At 52.3% G+C, this 19,558-nt stretch overlaps 1 protein-coding gene across 9 annotated transcripts in view; it reads left to right on the top strand.

The window, feature by feature from the left end:
• Positions 1-17,477, top strand: part of LOC134969695 (uromodulin-like) — a 29,960-nt gene extending 12,483 nt beyond the window's left edge. For 2 of the 9 annotated variants that reach the window (XM_063945806.1, XM_063945814.1), the window contains exons 2-9: positions 5,397-5,469; positions 12,123-12,317; positions 12,402-12,598; positions 12,917-13,092; positions 14,678-14,920; positions 15,363-15,519; positions 16,611-16,731; positions 17,315-17,477. In XM_063945806.1, coding sequence (XP_063801876.1) covers positions 5,397-5,469; positions 12,123-12,317; positions 12,402-12,598; positions 12,917-13,092; positions 14,678-14,920; positions 15,363-15,519; positions 16,611-16,731; positions 17,315-17,457 — 1,305 coding nt within the window. In that variant the 3' untranslated portion in view covers positions 17,458-17,477. Of the gene's footprint in view, positions 1-3,335; positions 3,357-3,395; positions 3,511-3,571; positions 3,619-5,396; positions 5,470-12,122; positions 12,318-12,401; positions 12,599-12,916; positions 13,093-14,677; positions 14,921-15,362; positions 15,520-16,610; positions 16,732-17,314 lie in introns of those variants that run through there. The other 7 variants (XM_063945809.1, XM_063945813.1, XM_063945808.1 and 4 more) reach the window with 7 other exon arrangements.
• Positions 17,478-19,558: the final 2,081 nt, after the last annotated feature.

The raw sequence follows: 19,558 nt of genomic DNA, 5'->3' as shown, positions 1-19,558 counted from the left end.
GAAGGGTTAATAGGCTGACGTCCCCTGGCTGAGGCTGTGGGGAGAGAAGGGTTAATAAGCTGACGTCACCTGGATGAGGCTGTGGGGAGGGAAGAGTTAATAGGCTGACGTCCCCTGGCTGAGGCTGTGGGGAGAGAAGGGTTAATAAGCTGACGTCCCCTGGCAGAGGCTGTGGGGAGAGAAGGGTTAATAGGCTTTCGTCACCTGGCTGAGGCTGTGGGGAGGGAAGGGTTAATAGGCTGAAATCACCAGGTTAAGGCTGTGGGTAGGGAAGAGTTAATAAACTGACGTCACCTGGCTGAGGCTGTGGGGAGGGAAGGGTTAATTTACTGACATCACCTGGCTGAGGCTGTGGGGAAGGAAGGGTTAATTTACTGACATCACCTGGCTGAGGCTGTGGGGAGAGAAGGGTTAATAGGCTGACGTCCCCTGGCTGAGGCTGTGGGGAGAGAAGGGTTAATAGGCTGACGTCACCTGGCTGAGGCTGTGGGGAGAGAAGGGTTAATAAGCTGACGTCACCTGGATGAGGCTGTGGGGAGGGAAGAGTTAATAGGCTGACGTCACCTGGATGAGGCTGTGGGGAGAGAAGGGTTAATAAGCTGACGTCACCTGGCTGAGGCTGTGGGGAGAGAAGGGTTAATTTACTGACATCACCTAGCTGAGGCTGTGGGGAGAGAAGAGTTAATAGGCTTACGTCACCTGGCTGAGGCTGTGGGGAGGGAAGGGTTAATAGGCTGGCTGAGGCTGTGGGAGAGAAGGGTTAATAAGCTGGTGTCACCTGGCTGAGGCTGTGGGGAGGGAAGGGTTAATAAGCTGACGTCACCTGGCTGAGGCTGTGGGGAGAGAAGGGTTAATAGGCTGACATCACCTGGTTGAGGCTGTGGGTAGGGAAGGGTTAATAGACTGACGTCCCCTGGCTGAGGCTGTGGGGAGAGAAGTGTTAATAAGCTGACGTCACCTGGATGAGGCTGTGGGGAGGGAAGAGTTAATAAGCTGATGTCACCTGGCTGAGGCTGTGGGGTGAGAAGGGTTAATAGGCTTACGTCACCTGGCTGAGGCTGTGGGGAGGGAAGAGTTAATAGGCTGATGTCACCTGGCTGAGGCTGTGGGGAGAGAAGTGTTAATAAGCTGACGTCACCTGGATGAGGCTGTGGGGAGAGAAGGGTTAATAGGCTTACGTCACCTGGCTGAGGCTGTGGGGAGGGAAGAGTTAATAGGCTGATGTCACCTGGCTGAGGCTGTGGGGAGGGAAGAGTTAATAGGCTGACGTCACCTGGCTGAGGCTGTGGGGAGGGAAGGGTTAATTTACTGACATCACCTGGTTGAGGCTGTGGGGAGGGAAGAGTTAATAAGCTGACGTCACCTGGCTGAGGCTGTGGGGAGAGAAGGGTTAATAGGCTTACGTCACCTGGCTGAGGCTGTGGGGAGAGAAGTGTTAATAAGCTGACATCACCTGGCTGAGGCTGTGGGGACGGGAGAGTTAATAGTCTGACGTCCCCTGGCTGAGGCTGTGGGGAGGGAAGGGTTAATAGGCTGACGTCACCTGGCTGAGGCTGTGGGGAGGGAAGAGTTAATAGGCTGATGTCACCTGGCTGAGGCTGTGGGGAGGGAAGAGTTAATAGGCTGACGTCACCTGGCTGAGGCTGTGGGGAGGGAAGGGTTAATTTACTGACATCACCTGGTTGAGGCTGTGGGGAGGGAAGAGTTAATAAGCTGACGTCACCTGGCTGAGGCTGTGGGGAGAGAAGGGTTAATAGGCTTACGTCACCTGGCTGAGGCTGTGGGGAGGGAAGGGTTAATAGGCTGGCTGAGGCTGTGGGGAGAGAAGGGTTAATAAGCTGACGTCACCTGGATGAGGCTGTGGGGAGGGAAGAGTTAATAGGCTGACGTCACCTGGATGAGGCTGTGGGGAGGAAAGAGTTAATAAGCTGACGTCACCTGGCTGAGGCTGTGGGGAGAGAAGGGTTAATAGGCTTACGTCACCTGGCTGAGGCTGTGGGGAGGGAAGAGTTAATAGGCTGATGTCACCTGGCTGAGGCTGTGGGGAGAGAAGTGTTAATAAGCTGACATCACCTGGCTGAGGCTGTGGGGACGGGAGAGTTAATAGTCTGACGTCCCCTGGCTGAGGCTGTGGGGAGGGAAGGGTTAATAGGCTGACGTCACCTGGCTGAGGCTGTGGGGAGGGAAGAGTTAATAGGCTGATGTCACCTGGCTGAGGCTGTGGGGAGGGAAGAGTTAATAGGCTGACGTCACCTGGCTGAGGCTGTGGGGAGGGAAGGGTTAATTTACTGACATCACCTGGTTGAGGCTGTGGGGAGGGAAGAGTTAATAAGCTGACGTCACCTGGCTGAGGCTGTGGGGAGAGAAGGGTTAATAGGCTTACGTCACCTGGCTGAGGCTGTGGGGAGGGAAGGGTTAATAGGCTGGCTGAGGCTGTGGGGAGAGAAGGGTTAATAAGCTGACGTCACCTGGATGAGGCTGTGGGGAGGGAAGAGTTAATAGGCTGACGTCACCTGGATGAGGCTGTGGGGAGGAAAGAGTTAATAAGCTGACGTCACCTGGCTGAGGCTGTGGGGAGAGAAGGGTTAATAGGCTTACGTCACCTGGCTGAGGCTGTGGGGAGGGAAGGGTTAATAGGCTGGCTGAGGCTGTGGGAGAGAAGGGTTAATAAGCTGGTGTCACCTGGCTGAGGCTGTGGGGAGGGAAGGGTTAATAAGCTAACGTCACCTGGCTGAGGCTGTGGGGAGAGAAGGGTTAATAGGCTGACATCACCTGGTTGAGGCTGTGGGTAGGGAAGGGTTAATAGGCTGACGTCCCCTGGCTGAGGCTGTGGGGAGGGAAGGGTTAATAGGCTGACGTCATCTGGCTGAGGCTTTGGGGTGAGAAGGGTTAATAAGCTAACGTCACCTGGCTGAGGCTGTGGGGAGAGAAGGGTTAATAGGCTGACATCACCTGGCTGAGGCTGTGGGGAGGGAAGAGTTAATAGGCTGACGTCACCTGGCTGAGGCTGTGGGGAGGGAAGAGTTAATAGGCTGACGTCACCTGGATGAGGCTGTGGGGAGGGAAGAGTTAATAAGCTGATGTCACCTGGCTGAGGCTGTGGGGTGAGAAGGGTTAATAGGCTTACGTCACCTGGCTGAGGCTGTGGGGAGGGAAGGGTTAATAGGCTGGCTGAGGCTGTGGGGAGAGAAGGGTTAATAAGCTGGTGTCACCTGGCTGAGGCTGTGGGGAGGGAAGGGTTAATAAGCTGACGCCACCTGGCTGAGGCTGTGGGGAGAGAAGGGTTAATAGGCTGATGAGTGACAGCTGCCTCTTATAAAGGTGGGGGAGGGCAGTGAGGCACAGAGGTCTGTAAGGTGAGGCATTGTGTTGCTATCACTGCTGTGTATTATTTTTTCTTATGACTGCATTTCAATGTTTATTATACCCCAATAGATTTTTATTATTTATGATATCCTATAACTTAATATTAATGGACTAAAAGTTTTAAAACTGAATATTTTGTTACAGGTAAGTGGTTATTGCTTATTAGTCTCTGATTTTGTTATAGGGGTGAGGTGTGTGATACAGGCCGGTTATTGTGCAGTTACGGGGATAGCGGGTTCTTCTAGCAGTGGGGTGTGTCATACAGGCCGGTTATTGTGTAGTTACAGGATAGCGGGTACTAGCAGTGGGGTGTGTGATACAGGCCGGTTATTGTGCAGTTATGGGGATAGCGGGTACTAGCAGTGGGGTGTGTGATACAGGCCGGTTATTGTGCAGTTACAGGGATAGCGGGTGCTAGCAGTGGGGTGTGTGATACAGGCCGGTTATTGTGTAGTTACAGGATAGCGGGTACTAGCAGTGGGGTGTGCGATACAGGCCGGTTATTGTGCAGTTATGGGGATAGCGGGTACTAGCAGTGGGGTGTGCGATACAGGCCGGTTATTGTGCAGTTATGGGGATAGCGGGTACTAGCAGTGGGGTGTGTGATACAGGCCGGTTATTGTGCAGTTACAGGGATAGCGGGTGCTAGCAGTGGGGTGTGTAATACAGGCCGGTTATTGTGTAGTTACAGGATAGCGGGTACTAGCAGTGGGGTGTGTGATACAGGCCGGTTATTGTGTAGTTACAGGATAGCGGGTACTAGCAGTGGGGTGTGATACAGGCTGGTTATTGTGCAGTTACAGGATAGCGGGTACTAGCGGTGTGGTGTGATACAGGCCGGTTATTGTGCAGTTACAGGATAGCGGGTACTTACAGTGGGGTGTGATACAGGCTAGTTATTGTGCAGTTACAGGATAGCGGGTGCTAGCAGTGGGGTGTGTGATACAGGCTGGTTATTGTGCAGTTACAGGATAGCGGGTACTAGCAGTGGGGTGTGATGCAGGCTGGTTATTGTGTAATTACAGGATAGCGGGTACTAGCAGTGGGGTGTGTGATACAGGCTGGTTATTGTGCAGTTACAGGATAGCGGGTGCTAGCAGTGGGGTGTGTGATACAGGCTGGTTATTGTGCAGTTACAGGATAGCGGGTACTAGCAGTGGGGTGTGTGATACAGGCTGGTTATTGTGCAGTTACAGGATAGCGGGTACTAGCAGTGAGGTGTGTGATACAGGCTGGTTATTGTGCAGTTACAGGATAGCGGGTACTAGCAGTGGGGTGTGTGATACAGGCTGGTTATTGTGCAGTTACAGGATAGCGGGTACTAGCAGTGGGGTGTGTGATACAGGCTGGTTATTGTGCAGTTACAGGATAGCGGGTACTAGCAGTGGGGTGTGTGATACAGGCTGGTTATTGTGCAGTTACAGGATAGCGGGTACTAGCAGTGGGGTGTGTGATACAGGCTGGTTATTGTGCAGTTACAGGATAGCGGGTACTAGCAGTGGGGTGTGTGATACAGGCTGGTTATTGTGCAGTTACAGGATAGCGGGTACTAGCAGTGGGGTGTGTGATACAGGCTGGTTATTGTGCAGTTACAGGATAGCGGGTACTAGCAGTGGGGTGTGTGATACAGGCTGGTTATTGTGCAGTTACAGGATAGCGGGTACTAGCAGTGGGGTGTGTGATACAGGCTGGTTATTGTGCAGTTACAGGATAGCGGGTACTAGCAGTGGGGTGTGTGATACAGGCTGGTTATTGTGCAGTTACAGGATAGCGGGTACTAGCAGTGGGGTGTGTGATACAGGCTGGTTATTGTGCAGTTACAGGATAGCGGGTACTAGCAGTGGGGTGTGTGATACAGGCTGGTTATTGTGCAGTTACAGGATAGCGGGTGCTAGCAGTGGGGTGTGTGATACAGGCTGGTTATTGTGCAGTTACAGGATAGCGGGTGCTAGCAGTGGGGTGTGTGATACAGGACGCTTATTGGATGGGGATAGTGGGTAGTCGCTGACTATCTCCTTTCTGTTCCTTAGATGAAGCTCTTGGACATAACCAGACTGCTTGTAGCTGTGATCAGTACGCTGTCTCCGGCCGGCTCTGGTGAGGGTAAGGCCGGACATTGTACTCCAGTCATAGCTGTGAAGCTGGGACAGTGTTGCCATGTGTTGTAACGCACTCGCCTCCTGCCTCTCCTCTATTCTTTGCTTTTTCCCTTTCCCATTCCACCTGGGTTTTTTGGGGGGTTTATTTTGTCCCTCCTGTTCTTCCCAGCCCCCCTCCCCATTCCCACTAATGGCTCTCTATGCCCGCTCCTACATCCTGTCCTATCCCTTCTCTCCCTGCCCCCGCTAATGGCTCTCTGCACGCTCCTGCATCCTGTCCTATCCCTTCTCTCCCTGCCCCCGCTAATGGCTCTCTGCACGCTCCTGCATCCTGTCCTATCCCTTCTCTCCCTGCCCCCACTAGTGGATCTCTATGCCCGATCCTACGTCCTGTTCTATCCCTTCTCCCCCTGCCCCCACTAGTGGATCTCTGCACGCTCCTGCATCCTGTTCTATCCCTTCTCTCCCTGCCCCCACTAGTGGATCTCTATGCCTGCTCCTGCGTCCTGTCCTATCCCTTCTCTCCCTGCCCCCACTAGTGGATCTCTTCCTGCGTCCTGTCCTATCCCTTCTCTCCCTGCCCCCACTAGTGGATCTCTATGCCCGCTCCTGCATCCTGTTCTATCCCTTCTCTCCCTGCCCCCACTAGTGGATCTCTGCACGCTCCTGCATCCTGTTCTATCCCTTCTCTCCCTGCCCCCACTAGTGGATCTCTATGCCCGCTCCTGCATCCTGTTCTATCCCTTCTCTCCCTGCCCCCACTAGTGGATCTCTGCACGCTCCTGCATCCTGTTCTATCCCTTCTCTCCCTGCCCCCACTAGTGGATCTCTATGCCCGCTCCTGCATCCTGTTCTATCCCTTCTCTCCCTGCCCCCACTAGTGGATCTCTGCACGCTCCTGCGTCCTGTTCTATCCCTTCTCTCCCTGCCCCCACTAGTGGATCTCTATGCCCGCTCCTGCGTCCTGTTCTATCCCTTCTCTCCCTGCCCCCACTAGTGGATCTCTATGCCCGCTCCTGCGTCCTGTTCTATCCCTTCTCTCCCTGCCCCCACTAGTGGATCTCTATGCCCGCTCCTGCGTCCTGTTCTATCCCTTCTCTCCCTGCCCCCACTAGTGGATCTCTGCCCGCTCCTGCGTCCTGTTCTATCCCTTCTCTCCCTGCCCCCACTAGTGGATCTCTATGCCCGCTCCTGCGTCCTGTCCTATCCCTTCTCTCCCTGCCCCCACTAGTGGATCGCTTCCTGCATCCTGTCCTATCCCTTCTCTCCCTGCCCCCACTAGTGGATCTCTATGCCCGCTCCTGCGTCCTGTTCTATCCCTTCTCTCCCTGCCCCCACTAGTGGATCTCTATGCCCGCTCCTGCGTCCTGTTCTATCCCTTCTGTCCCTGCCCCCACTAGTGGATCTCTATCCCCGCTCCTGCGTCCTGTTCTATCCCTTCTCTCCCTGCCCCCACTAGTGGATCTCTATGCCCGCTCCTGCGTCCTGTCCTATCCCTTCTCTCCCTGCCCCCACTAGTGGATCTCTATGCCCGCTCCTGCGTCCTGTCCTATCCCTTCTCTCCCTGCCCCCACTAGTGGATCTCTATGCCCGCTCCTGCGTCCTGTCCTATCCCTTCTCTCCCTGCCCCCACTAGTGGATCTCTATGCCCGCTCCTGCGTCCTGTCCTATCCCTTCTCTCCCTGCCCCCACTAGTGGATCTCTATGCCCGCTCCTGCGTCCTGTCCTATCCCTTCTCTCCCTGCCCCCACTAGTGGATCTCTATGCCCGCTCCTGCGTCCTGTCCTATCCCTTCTCTCCCTGCCCCCACTAGTGGATCTCTATGCCCGCTCCTGCGTCCTGTCCTATCCCTTCTCTCCCTGCCCCCACTAGTGGATCTCTATGCCCGCTCCTGCGTCCTGTCCTATCCCTTCTCTCCCTGCCCCCACTAGTGGATCTCTATGCCCGCTCCTGCGTCCTGTCCTATCCCTTCTCTCCCTGCCCCCACTAGTGGATCTCTATGCCCGCTCCTGCGTCCTGTCCTATCCCTTCTCTCCCTGCCCCCACTAGTGGATCTCTATGCCCGCTCCTGCGTCCTGTCCTATCCCTTCTCTCCCTGCCCCCACTAGTGGATCTCTATGCCCGCTCCTGCGTCCTGTCCTATCCCTTCTCTCCCTGCCCCCACTAGTGGATCTCTATGCCCGCTCCTGCGTCCTGTCCTATCCCTTCTCTCCCTGCCCCCACTAGTGGATCTCTATGCCCGCTCCTGCGTCCTGTCCTATCCCTTCTCTCCCTGCCCCCACTAGTGGATCTCTATGCCCGCTCCTGCGTCCTGTCCTATCCCTTCTCTCCCTGCCCCCACTAGTGGATCTCTATGCCCGCTCCTGCGTCCTGTCCTATCCCTTCTCTCCCTGCCCCCACTAGTGGATCTCTATGCCCGCTCCTGCGTCCTGTCCTATCCCTTCTCTCCCTGCCCCCACTAGTGGATCTCTATGCCCGCTCCTGCGTCCTGTCCTATCCCTTCTCTCCCTGCCCCCACTAGTGGATCTCTATGCCCGCTCCTGCGTCCTGTCCTATCCCTTCTCTCCCTGCCCCCACTAGTGGATCTCTATGCCCGCTCCTGCGTCCTGTCCTATCCCTTCTCTCCCTGCCCCCACTAGTGGATCTCTATGCCCGCTCCTGCGTCCTGTCTTACACACTAAACAGACATCGGGCGTCGTGCCAACAGAAGCTGATCCAGGTGCACATGCACACTTGCCAATCAGCCGATATATCGCCCAGTGTGTGCCTAGCATAAGAACTGCATTTATTGGAAAGCTTCTCACATTATACATGTACAATAAACATGCAGGTGATGAGCCGCAGATATAGTCATATGGATTACCGCAGAAGACTATATAGGACCTTACAGAAGGCTATAGAGCAGCGAGGCAATGGGTACATACACAGGAGAGCCCAGTAAGGGTTAGGAACGAGGTCTCCACATCGGGAGCAGATCTCGCAGAATGCCAAAGAGCAGACAATCCTGTGCCAGAGGCAAGAGTGGGGCCTGTGGGACCGTCCAAGTTCTAGTAATGCTCACCTCAGCCAGGGGAAGGGCTGCTACACAGATGGTAATGGTTCAGTGCACACAAGGCCTCAGTGAGGACAGTGACGGTCCTATCCCGTACTTATGTATACAACCAATCATACTGATCCACAAGGAGGAGACCACAGGTCGCTGCCAAAGTATATGCCAGAAGCCAGCATCAGATTCACCATACTTAGGACTGGGTGGAAGCCAGCATCAGATTCACCATACTTGGGACCGGGTGGAGGCCGGCATCAGAATCTGCATACTTAGGACTGGGTGGAAACCGGCATCAGAATCACCGTACTTGGGACTTGGTGGAAGCCAGCATCAGTCACCATACTTGGGACTATGTGGGAGCCAATATCAGAATCACCATACTTAGGACTGGGTGGAAGCCGGCATCAGAATCGCCATACTTGGGAGGACCGGGTGGAAGCCAGCATCAGATTCACCATACTTAGGACCGCGTGGAAGCCGGCATCTGATTCGCCATATTTTAAGACAGGGTGGAAGCCAGCATCAGAATCACCATACTTAGGACCGGGTGGAAGCCGGCATCAGAATCACCATACTTAGGACTGGGTGGAAGCCGGCATCAGAATCACCATACTTAGGACCGAGGGAAGCCGGCATCAGAATCACCATACTTAGGACCGGGTGGAAGCCGGCATCAGAATCGCCATACTTAGGACCGGGTGGAAGCTGGCATCAGAATCGCCATACTTAGGACCGGGTGGAAGCTGGCATCAGAATCGCCATACTTAGGACCGAGGGAAGCCGGCATCAGAATCGCCATACTTAGGACCGGGTGGAAGCCGGCATCAGAATCGCCATACTTAGGACCGGGTGGAAGCCGGCATCAGAATCGCCATACTTAGGACCGGGTGGAAGCTGGCATCAGAATCGCCATACTTAGGACCGGGTGGAATTCGGCATCAGAATCGCCATACTTAGGACCGGGTGGAAGCTGGCCTCCCAGGTTTCCCCAAACGTCATGATGTTTAATAATCTCTATGCGGAATATAAACTGGATTTGCTGAGATTGGGAATATGCCATGGCCATCCGAGAAGAACCCAGGACAGTACTCCAGTCCTCATAGGGGACCCAGATCAACCTCCCTCTTAGCCCGTAATGCTCGCAAACCTCCAGAATATCCGTATCTGACCGAAGAGATGAATAGGTAAGAAATACACTTCTTCAGGACAAGAGTAGGAAGCAGCTAGGACAGATAAAGCCCACCAGACCCTCACCCACTGCCTGCTAAACTCATGCCAAAACTGGAAGACTAGGGGGCATATTCACCAGGAACAAATTGTGCAATAAGACTGTTTAGTTTAAAATTCTCATTGTATTCTCTCTCAATTTCTTCAGGATTCATTCTAAAATTACTTCCGGAAAACTGGGCTGTTCGTGAAATCATTTTTCGGGAAGTGATCATTTTCCCCTCGGGCTGACTGCTGCAGAATGGAGCACTGTAGCTGCAACCACCCTGACCCCTGTGGCACCTTATTGCCAGGTCTCTCCACCCTGCAGCTGCGGTGCCCTCCCTTCCACCCCCTGCCTAGACATTATTGCTGGGACCCTTCTCTACCCCACCCGTGCAGCAACCTTATTGCTGGGGCTGCCTGGCCGCAGCCATCCTCCCGCCACCTGGACATATATTACCAGGGCTGCTTGGCTACACAGGACCCAGAGGGCTTCTGTCGGAGAGAGAGGTGGAGCTGCTGCAGATCCTGAGCTGCTTGTGAAGGAAGGTGGACCGTAGATTGCTGTAATTCATTCAACAGTTTGGGCTGTATAATTGCTTTTACCAAGCTGACCCCGCCCGTAGCGTGGTGGAGGCTGTTGCCAGATATGCACTTTAAGGGTGAGATTCAAATGATATATCACGCCCAATTTTCTTTCTAAAATGATCTCCGTTATCGTGCATATTGCGCTTATAGTAATCGGGTTTAGCTGTGTAAAGGGTTGGGTGCCTCTCTACTCCGGGGTTAGTGAGCTGAAATAATGATACAACATTCCTGAGGGCAGAAACAGGACGGGTGTGGAAAGGGGCGAAAAGAATTGAATCCCGCCTTAAGTGTAGATACATAGCTTGGCGATGCATATTGAGAGGCACGTATGTAATTGGTGAGGTATGAGGGGACAACGTTTCTGCTGAAAGCACCAATGTGAAGGAGACTGGCATCAATGGGCTGGGGTGGAACTGGCGGTGAGGGGAAATCTACAGCACTGAGGTCTCTGACACACATGCCTGCATCAGAGCGGAGACCAAAGACTCGCAGGCCGGCGCGTCTGAACTATCCGTTGAGGGATAAATACCATTAGTAGGATAACACAAGGGACATTAATAGCGCAATGAAGGAAAATAACTCATCCCAAGGCCAAGAAGTAGGTGTCCTCCTCATGTCATTCCCCCCCCCACCACCACTTTCCCAGAGACTGTTTCCCCTAACCTACTCCTCTCCTGAAGCCTCCTGTGACCCATCTCTTCCCCATCATGCAGCACTACCCCCCTCCCTCTTCAGAAGCCTCCTGTGACCCATCTCTTCCCCCATCATGCAGCACTACCCCCCTCCCTCTTCAGAAGCCTCCTGTGACCCATCTCTCCCCCCCCCCCCCCCCCCCCCCCATCATGCAGCACTACTCCTCTTCTGAAGCTTCCTGTGACCCATCTCTTCACCCATCATGCAGCACTACCCCCCTCCCTCTCCTGAAGCCTCCTGTGACCCATCTCTTCCCATCATGCAGCACTACCCCCTCCCTCTCCTGAAGCCTCCTGTGACCCATCTCTTCCCATCATGCAGCACTATTCCCCTCCCTCTTGAAGCCTCCTGTGACCCATCTCCCCCCCATCATGCAGCACTACCCCCTCTCTCCTGAAGCCTCCTGTGACCCATCTCTTCCCCCATCATGCAGCACTACCCCCCTCCCTCTCCTGAAGCCTCCTGTGACCCATCTCTTCCTCCCCCCCCCCCCCCCCCAACATGCAGCACTACACCCCCATCCCCCCACTGCCCCCCCTCACACATGCACTGTCCCCCATCCATTACTCGCTAGGTCCAGAAGTGTGATATAACAAACAAGTCGGCCACAGGAAGGATTGCTGGTACGTGGACTTGGGAGACACGAGGCATTGCAGTTGTAATCTTGCATCACTGAACGTGTGCGCCGTATAACAATCAGAGGGGCCATTTATCAACCATCACATGTTCAATGCGATCTGGGCTGTGAAGGCTGCCGGGGTGCTGCGTGTTCAGCCTGACCGCACATACAGAGGCCACTTCTGGGTGAACCCTCTGCTGGCTGCAAGCATGAAGTGTAGCCTATAGACTACCACCATCTTCAGATGGAAAGATGACAAGATGGTGCTGTGCATGTGCAAATACTCTATTGGCAGCCATCTTGGCTATGTGATGTATGCAGACAGCTCGGTGGTGCACTGTATGGTTGGGGTACTAGTTATGTGATGTACGTAGACAGCTCGGTGATGCATTGTGTGGTTGGGGTACTAGTTTTGTGATGTATGCAGAGAGCTCGGTGGTGCACTGTATGGTTGGGGTACTAGTTCTGTAACCTAAAGTGGTTTCTCATCTCTCCTCAGTAGGAAATGCTGAGTATAATTTAAATGTGCATCACAAGGAACTCTTTCCCCGGGAGCAGGGGATGACGAGTGCGGTGGCCTTGGCTGGAGGTGTCTGTCCCACCAATGTGTGCAAGAATGGAGGCTCTTGTCATATGATCAGAGGAAAACCTCAATGTCTCTGTAAGCCGGGCTTCATTGACTACAACTGCCAAGGTAGAGCAGGAAGAGGCTGCAGATGTCCTGTATGATGTTCCTCTATCTGATATCGGTAATCACCCATCATTGTCTCTATTCTAGATATGAAACTGGACCTGAGCTGTGACCATGATGGCATGACGCTGAAAGTCCTGAAGACTATCCTTCATGAGCTGAGTGTGAACACCTCCATCCTACACACGTCCAACCCGAGGTGTAAAGTGCAGGACACGTCTAAGCTGCATGTGTCGGTCACGCTGACACATGAGAACCACACCCGCTGTGGCACCCAGGTCAAGGTAAAAAACTTCCTTTGTCTTCCTGCCTGGCACTCTCTAGAAGTTAGCGGTGACCTGCCAGATAGAAGCCCCAACTGGGGGCAGAGACTGACCAATCGCCCGTGTAATCAGAGCGTCCTATGTTGGTCTGTAATAGGGCTTAGTTACCTGGAGTCACAGAATGGTGTATGGCTTCATGCCCTCCCCTCCCCCTCTAGCTGGGCAACCCCAATACAGTGCAGTGTGGGTAGGCTACTTGATGGCATCATATGGTTGTCTAGAGAGAAGTCTGCTGTTCAGTGTGACCCATAAGAATCTGTCCCTTCCTGTTTCTATCAGGTGAACGGAACCCATCTGATCTACTCCAATGAGCTGGCTATGGGTGCCATCTCAGAGCGGGCAGAGACCCCCGGAAACTCAATATCCAGATCCACCGACCTGCAGATCAAGTTCTTCTGCGTGTATCGCTATGACCGCATCGTGTCACTGCCATTCCCGCTGCTCACCAGCGCTTCGTATGTATTTGGGCCATGCTGGACTGCATTCATGTAGGAGAAAAAGGGGTCTATCTATTAAGCCTTGGTTGGTGATAAAGTGGACGGAGACAAAGTACCAGCCAATCAGCTCCTGTCACGTCACAGGCTGGGTTTGAAAAATGACAGATAAGAGCTGATTGGCTTAGTAAATTGACCCCTTTGTGTGATAAAGCCAATAACTGTGCTCACTCGTGCTAGAAGCAAATAACTACAATATCCGGAACAGTGATTCACCTTCGCCACATCCTACACCGTTCCGCATTATAGCGAATGTAAAACATGGCGTAAAGAGGCGCAATCTCTGTAATGTGGACTGTAATCTGAGCATATACTGTAACCCTTGGTGGTGAACAGATTTTATGTTCTGCTCGGTTTACAGTCCACATTAGAGATTGCGCCTCTTTATGCTGCATTTTACATTCGCTATATTGCGGAACGGTGTAGGATGTGGTGATGGTGAATTACTATTCCGGATATTGTAGCTATTTGCTTCGTGCACGAGTGAGCGCAAATGTTGACTTTATCACACTTATTCTTGTATTTCTCTTTAGTGGTGGAAGGCCCACATTTGATATGACCGGATTGCAGCCCCCAGTGTGCACAAGGGTCCTCTGTAACTTGTCATACATTCATTTACATGGAATAGAACCTGTCTGGGACAAAATCCCAATAACAGAGAACCAAAGACGTCACATGGACCTTGTATGATCAGGCAGAAGGTCCAGTGCTGTTCAGGTCTGCCCCTGGGAGTGATCACCATAGGAGTAAGGCACATGTGCTGACCATAGAACACAATGGGGGTAATTCCGAGATGTTCGCTCACTAGCAGTTTTTAGCACCCGTGCAAATGCTATGCCGCCTCCCACTGGGAGTGTATTTTAGCTTAGCAGAAGTGCGAATGAAAGGATCGCAGAGTGGCTACAAATTAATTTTGTGCAGTTTCAGAGTAGCTTCAGACCTACTCGGCGCTTGCGATCACTTCAGACTGTTCAGTTCCTGTTTTGACGTCACAAACACACCCTGCGTTCGCCCAGCCACGCCTGCATTTTTCATGGCATGCCTGCGTTTTTCCGAACACTTCCTGGAAAACGGTCAGTTGACACCCAGAAATGCCCCCTTCCTGTCAATCACTCTGCGGCCAGCAGTGCGACTGAAAAGCTTCGCTAGACCTTGTATGAAACTACGTTCGTTGTAAAAGTATGATGCGTGTTCGCATTGCACCGCATGTGCAGAAGTGCCAATTTTTTGCATGATCGCTGCGCAGTGAACGAAAGCAGCTAGCGATCAACTCTAAATGACCACCTATGTTTCATCCACATGTTTATAAGGCTTCTCGAATGATTTCTGCTGCCAGTGAGGAAAGGGTTTTACGGTGCTAGAACTGGGTGTCTGCAAATAAGAACTGAAGCTGCCCTGAGCCAGGATAACTGAGTGATTGGAGCAATAGTTATCACCAGGAGAGAGTGCTGCACAAGGCTCATGTAGAGACACAATAGAAGTAGTACATGGCTCTTGTAGACTTCATACTTGAGGTTGTATTATCAGTCTGTTTCCTCCTATCCAGGCTGGTGACCTTCTATGTGAATGAAGGGGCAATCAATGTTACAATGACTCTCCACCCAACGGCAGAGTTCCTGGACCCTTATGAGCAGCCACCAGTCATCCCGCTGACACACCGGCTCTATATCCAGTTACAGATCCACGGACATGGTCCACAGGACTACTTCACCCTGAAGCTGGAACAGTGCTGGGCCACCCCAGGGCCTGATCACAGCAGCAAGATCCGACATGTCCTCATCTCCAATGGGTGAGGCTGGAGGACACTGCTGAGGCTCTTACACCCGCCGCGCTCCAGCCAGAGTCTCTGCTTCACCTGTATGATGGAGTTATGGAAAGTTGTGGTTTCTGCGTCATGATTGCTTTATAGCCTATAGATCTCAGATGGTAAAGTAGGGGACCCCTTTGTGTCCCTAATATCCCAGGCTTCTCCTGGGTCGGCTGGTGAGGTGGCATTATCTAGTGGTGTATGGTACCCATACCCTGGCTGCCCGTATAGTGGTTCATCCAGGAGAGAATGGAACATTTTGGTCTGTGTAATGTATTAGAATATGAAGTAATTGTTGGGGGAACTAGATATTGCAGGTTCCATATCAGGGCTCGGCCCTTTGCCACGTAGGGATTCACAGGTCACTGTCCCTGGAGTCGCCTAATGCTGAGTGCTCTAACCCGATGCTTTGTGCTCTTTCCAGGCATCGTAACGACTCTACCGTGGACATAATCCCATTGGAGAACCAGTCCCTGAGCCGCTTTTCTTTGCAGATGTTCCACTTTGTGAAATACCCAGAGTTCTACGTGCACTGCCAAATCTGGCTGTGCCAACCCAACACTACCCAGTGCTGTGAGCAGGTGAGTGCCCCAGTAATGATCACTGCTCTGCCTGGGCATATGGCGGGGTGGCTGTTGCCTTGTGTTCCTTGCTGGCATCCTCCATCTCCCACACTGGGATGCTCCTATTTAAAACCATTCTTGGAGTTGACTCATGATGGAAGGGTTGGTGGCCCTGTTGCCACACTCCCGGACCTATGACTCTTCCTCCTAATTATACTGTGGTCTTCAGGCTCCTCAGCCACTCACGGCCTATTGCTAGTAACACTATGACCTGATCTGCAGAAAGGGCACCTCTTCTGTTGGGATGTGTTGTACAGAAACGTCACGTGTCTGAGGAACCTCAAATACTCCATTAGCGCAGTGCCACGGACCTCGCCAGTAATGGCTGTGGTCTGTGCCCTTTCCTCCCAGCTGCTGTTAGTGATGGTCCTGCCTCTGTAGCACAGCATGGTCTGATGTTTCTACACCAGGTGGTGACACGGCCCAGAGACCGCAACACGTCGTTTCCCAAAGGAACTAATCTGCCACAAATGCAGGGCATGTGTAGTGAGGACCCTGATCTAACAGCAGGGTTAGGCTCGCCCCATAGCCTTCGTGCGCCTAGATTAGAATATACTGCCCATGTTATGGGGTCACTATGCAGTACATGGACTATATTGGGTGGCTTTGTTAATCCCTAGCTGTTAGTACGTCCAGAATATACTGCCCACGTTATGGGTTCACTATGCAGTACATGGTCTATATAGGGTGGCTTTGTTAGTCCCCAACTGTTGGTGCACACAGAATATACTACTCATGTTATGGGGTCACTACGCTGTACGTGTGTCATCCGGTGGTTTTGTCTCCAATGATAAGTTTTCCAGGAGCGCGGCTAGACGTCTTCATCCCTGATGACGTGAATTAATGTCTAGTGGCTAAAGGCACAACATGCAGTAATTTACATATTTCTACCCAGAATTCCTGGCTGAGGTTTTCCTTGTCCCATGGGGTTGGACAAAGTTTCATATTGTGCTGGCTTTTGGGTGGGACGTGGCTGCAGGTCGTAGTCTGGTAAGGTCTCATGCAGCGGAACCCTCTATGTAAGAGACTAATGGATGTTTTCCTTTCAGCCTAGGCCCAGGATTGAGCGACGCAGGAGAGACCTGACTGACCCATACAGGAAGGTAGTGTCTTGTGGGCCCATACGACTCCCCAGAAATATAGTGTCTAGCGTCAAAAACACAGAATCCGGTAAATATCCAAACTGTTACATTCTAGCTCGTGTGTCTCATGTACTGTAATGGCTGATCCTATATCCCCTGAGGTTGGATCCCACTGATGGGTGTCACGTATTAAGGGCTGGTCCTACTCTCCCATGGACAGATCCTATAACCCCTGTGTGTTGGATTCCCCTGATGAGCGGGCTTTAATGGAGGGTGGGAACACCATCTAGATTGCACGTGAGAGGACCTCTTGTGACGGGCAGTGGGTGGCGTAGCTCAGTGCTTATACCCACATGGGCTATATGCACCAGGTGTGATGTCCCAGATATGGTTTAGTGTTACTATACCCACTGGTGTCTGGGTTTTCTTTATATCTCTGCTGTGGTTTGTGGAACTGCAATAGAAGCATTGGGAAGCCACAAGGGGTAAACCACGAGTGGGTGTGTAGTGCAACCTGCAGAATAGATCGGGAAGGAACTTTCTTCCTATGCGGTGGAAGCAGCCATCTTGTGCAACTGTAATACATACTATCCACCATGCATTGGCACTCGTGTCTCTCAGGCGCCATGTTGTCTGCTCCTGTGACTGTAACATGTTCTCTGTCATTCCAGGTCTCGGCCCACTTATCCTCCCAGGATCCTTTGCAGCCGGCGCAATACTCCTTCTCCTCTGTTCTGTTGCTGTTGCAAAAGCGATGAAGTCAACAAGCAGAAAACGCCCCCCTTGTGCTATACTTTCCTCCCCCAGCCTATAAATAAATGTGTCTGACTGTAACCCTCATGGTCTCCTGTAAGGTTTATTGTTGGTAGTACTCCGGCCCCTGCCCATTGGAACGACCCACCTCTACAGCAGCTCACCAGGCCTGTGCCTCCACCTGATACCATGCACTCTGCACTTACCATGTACACTCCAAGCTGTGCTCGCTGTGCACACTCCAAGCTGTACTTACCATGTGCTCGCCGTGCACACTCCAAGCTGTACTCGGGAATATTGCTGTGTATAGTATGCTGACCAGAGATGTCTTTAGGGGAATATTTACTAAAGTGTGGTATTATAAAAGTGGAGATGTTGCCCAGATTCTATTTATCTAGTACCTTCTAGAAGATAACAGCTAGAATCTGGTTGCTATGGGTAACATCTCCCCTAATATAACCCCACACTTATGTAAGTATCCCCCCTAATGTGAGACTAATTCCTGGCGTATATAGTATACAGAGCACTGATTGGTGTAGGAGTGAGGCCTATGTAATATACAAAGCACTGATTGGGGAAGGGCGCGCAGAGCCTATGGGATATATACGGATTGGGGTAAGGAGCGCGGAGCCTGTGGGATATATACAGATTGGGGCACGGAGCATGTGTGATATGTACGGAATGGGGGTGGGAATGCGGAGCCTGTGGGGATATGTACTGAATGGGGGTGGGAGCGTGGAGCCTGTGGGATATGTACGTAATGGGGCCGGGAATGCAGAGCCTGTGGGATATATATATACGGAATGGGAGCGTGGAGCCTGTGGGGTGTATGGATTGGGGGAAGGACCGCGGTGCATGTGGGGTGTATGGAATGGGGGTGGGAGCGCAGAGCCTATGGGATGTACGGAATGGGGGCGGGAGTGCAGCGTCCACGGTGCGGTTACTTCTGTGCTCTTGGATTTTGCTGCTTTTGATTTTATTCTGCAGTGACGGTCTCTGCCACTGGAGGGCAGTCTCATATTGCACAGTGGCTGTCTGATCAGCCACTATCACGTCAGTGCAGGTTGGTTTTATCCTGCATGTGACTGTCCTAGTGAGTAGGGTGACTGTAGTCTGCAGCTATGCCCTGAGCAGTAACACCTGGGGCGCCAGGGACTCTGCATCTATGGAAACTCGCCGCAGCATCTGGTGCCAAGGAGCAGCTCCTTATTACAGCGAGAACGTCTTGGGTTATGTCCTCGGACACGCGTCCTGTTGCTTCAAACTATTTAGGGCTGAGCAGAGTGAAGTTAGTGGACGGATACCAGGTGCTGTAATGGGCACCAGTCCTGGTACCGTGGGCTCTGTCCCAGGATAGTTCTGACATACTGTCTAATCCTCTCATGGGCTGTTCTCTGGTGTGGTCCCAATCATTAATGGGGGAACTCTCATTGCCAGGAGACCAGACTGTGTGCAGGAATGACCACCCATGTGGCACGGCTCTTCAGCAGGAACATTCCACTTACCCTCTGGCCCGCGAGCGCTGCAGCACAATTATTACATGCCTGATATCACTGCAAATGGCATCTGAGGGCTGAGAAGTACATACGTGTGTGTGTATAATATATATATATATATATATATACACACACACACACACACACACACACACACACACACACACACACACACACACACACATGCCACTATCTCCCCAGACCCGTCTGAATTCTTAGCCATGGGTACAATACAATGCGTTTACAAATTCCTAACTCTACTTCATGGTGCCATAATGGTGTGGTGACATTTGGCAGTTGCACATTCATACTGCAAATCTCCCTGGTGACTGTGGTGGCCATTGGGGTACACTGACCTAGCTGTTATGCACGTGGTACCAGCGTGAGGTGACGTGTACTATACTGACACCTGTGACGGTACAATCAATAAATTCTCACCTTTTGAGAAAGCTGGCAGTTGTAGTGAAACGCGTCAGCTGTGACACTCTACCCCCAGCCCACTGACCAGAACCTCAGCAGAATTCATCACTTGGACCAACACTGGATATTCTTTTGGACAACTACACTGCTCAAAAAAATAAAGGGAACACTTACATTGTGTTAACTCCAAGTCAATCACACTTCTGTGAAATCAAACTGTCCACTTAGGAAGCAACACTGATTGAC

This window comes from Pseudophryne corroboree, chromosome 11 (genome assembly GCF_028390025.1).
Source record: "Pseudophryne corroboree isolate aPseCor3 chromosome 11, aPseCor3.hap2, whole genome shotgun sequence".
Classification (NCBI taxonomy): domain Eukaryota; kingdom Metazoa; phylum Chordata; class Amphibia; order Anura; family Myobatrachidae; genus Pseudophryne; species Pseudophryne corroboree.
This window is presented reverse-complemented; position numbering and strand designations above follow the sequence as displayed.